Consider the following 2,358-nt stretch of genomic DNA (forward strand, 5'->3'; position numbering starts at 1 on the left):
ATATTGGCCCTGATTGGATTGATCCTAGATGGTGGTATTGATCCTGATTGGGTTGACCCTAGATGGTGGTATTGATCCTGATTGGGTTGACCCTAGATGGTGGTATTGGTCTGATTGGGTTGACCCTAGATGATGGTATTGGTCCTGATTGGGTTGGCCGTAGATGGTAGTATTGGTCCTGATTGGGTTGACCCTAGATGGTGGTATTGGTCCTGTTTGGGTTGACCCTAGATGCTGGTATTGGTCCTGATTGGGTTGAAGTATGGTTTTTCAACATGTTGCAAATGTTCTGCTGTGAAAGAGAACATTAAAAGTTTATTTTACTGTGTCTTTTGATTTGACATTGTTCATTGATGAAATGTTCATGTTAAGAAAGGTTTTGCTGTAAACCAAATATATAGGTGCTTAACATGCCACGTATCTGCCAAAACTTGTACATGTGGCAATATGTCACTACACTAGTTTATAAAAATTATTCAGATAAAGTTTGATTAACACTTCACATAAACAATATAATACCGAGATCAAACTCAGTATTAACTGCGACTATCATGCCGGATGTATTTAAATTTTTTGACATGTTTCTGAATGTGATTAACGTACAGAACACACACACAAAAAAAAGTTTTTTAAATTAATTAGTATTCTTTTTTAACAACAACTACAACATAGAATTATTACCAAAAAAAAATGTTTAAACCAATTCACATTATTTATACTAAGAAATTACATCCAATGGAAAGTTGTCCTGATGATGTGTATTAATGACTCAATTAATTACTAATGTTGAAAGTTGGAGATGTGTGTGTGTGTGTGTGTGTCTATATGCATATATAATGGTGTACAAGACTTGTTTTTTTGTGTTTAACAGATAGGCAGTGAATAAAGTAATATTCCTTGATATATTAATTAACTAAGTTGCTGTTGTTATTAATATCTTGCTTCTCTATATGAACATTGGCATGAACCTGTTTGGACAGCACAGTCGGGGTGATGTGTTAAATGTGCGTTTATAACTTAAATTGTTTCTTCCAAAGTAACAAGAGTGCCTATCTCTGAATCTTTATACTTGAGAAATTAAACTGATATTTTTTTATTCTTTTACATCCAATTTCCAGAAAGAACTCCAAAATTTAGAAGATGCTGGTGATGAAATGTTAATGGTTGAAGATGACCAACCCATTCCATATCCTTTCTTGTTTCGGTTTGTCTCTAGGACTATGGAATATATTTTGTAACGTGCTTAAATAATACATAGGAACAGATTATTTTATAACAAGTTACAGCTTTTACAATAATGAAGATTATTTTTCAGAAGAAGTATGATGTTCCAATCACTAGTATGATCATTCTCAAGTACATGTTTTTAACTGTTAAAATTTGTGTATTTGACAATGATCTCACCAGTGATCAGAATGTCATACCTGTACTAAACAATAATTTTCCTTACTGTAAAAACTGTAACTTGTAATGAAATAATACTTAATCAGGAAGTAAACTCAAAATGAAACTCTTAATAGTAACAGATTATTTAGAATATTTTTATACTAAAATATCAGTATAACTTTTAAGTTCTATGCATGCACATAATTAATAAACAAAGAAAAAGATTTTTACATTTCAAGAATATTCCTTTCACTTCTCACTACCTCGTGTTGTGACTGGCTCTGTTCTACACTTCAGGAGACTTCCTTTTACTTCTAACTACATCATGTTGTGTGACTGATATCAGGTTGGTGACTGGTTCTGTTCTACACTTCATGAGACTTCCTTTTACTTCTAACTATATCGTTTTATGTGACTGGCTCTGTTCTACACTTCATGAGGCCTCTTTTCACTTCTAACCACATCATGTTGTGACTGGCTCTGTTCTACACTTCATGAGACTTCCTTTCACTTCTTACTACATCATTTTGTGTGACTGGCTCTGTTCTACACTTCAGGAGGCTTCTTTTCACTTCTAACTACATCATTTTGTGTGACTGGTTCTGTTCTACACTTCATGAGGCTTCTTTTCACTTCTAACTGCATCATGTTGTGACTGGCTCTGTTCTACACTTCAGGAGACTTCCTTTTACTTCTAACTACATCATGTTGTGTGACTGGTTCTGTTCGTAGTTAGAAGTAAAAGGAAGTCTCATGAAGTGTAATCATTTTGTGTGACTGGGAACAGAAGTAGTTAGAAGTAAAAGGAAGTCTCATGAAGTGTATTATCGTTTTATGTGACTGGCTCTGTTCTACACTTCAGGAGGCTTCTTTTCACTTCTAACTACATCATTTTATGTGACTGGCTCTGTTCTACACTTCAGGAGGCTTCTTTTCACTTCTCACTACCTCGTGTTGTGACTGGCTCTGTTC

At 34.3% G+C, this 2,358-nt stretch overlaps 1 protein-coding gene across 1 annotated transcript in view; it reads left to right on the forward strand.

Moving 5' to 3' along the window:
- The window catches only part of LOC106472255 (prefoldin subunit 4-like), a 15,100-nt gene that overhangs the window by 9,957 nt on the left and 2,785 nt on the right, over positions 1–2,358 (forward strand). Inside the window, exon 3 of the mRNA XM_013932883.1 lies at positions 1,119–1,186. Within this exon, the coding sequence (XP_013788337.1) occupies positions 1,119–1,186 (68 nt within the window). The remainder of the gene's footprint in view (positions 1–1,118; positions 1,187–2,358) is intronic.

Source organism: Limulus polyphemus, unplaced genomic scaffold (genome assembly GCF_000517525.1).
Source record: "Limulus polyphemus unplaced genomic scaffold, Limulus_polyphemus-2.1.2 Scaffold5196, whole genome shotgun sequence".
NCBI lineage: Eukaryota > Metazoa > Arthropoda > Merostomata > Xiphosura > Limulidae > Limulus > Limulus polyphemus.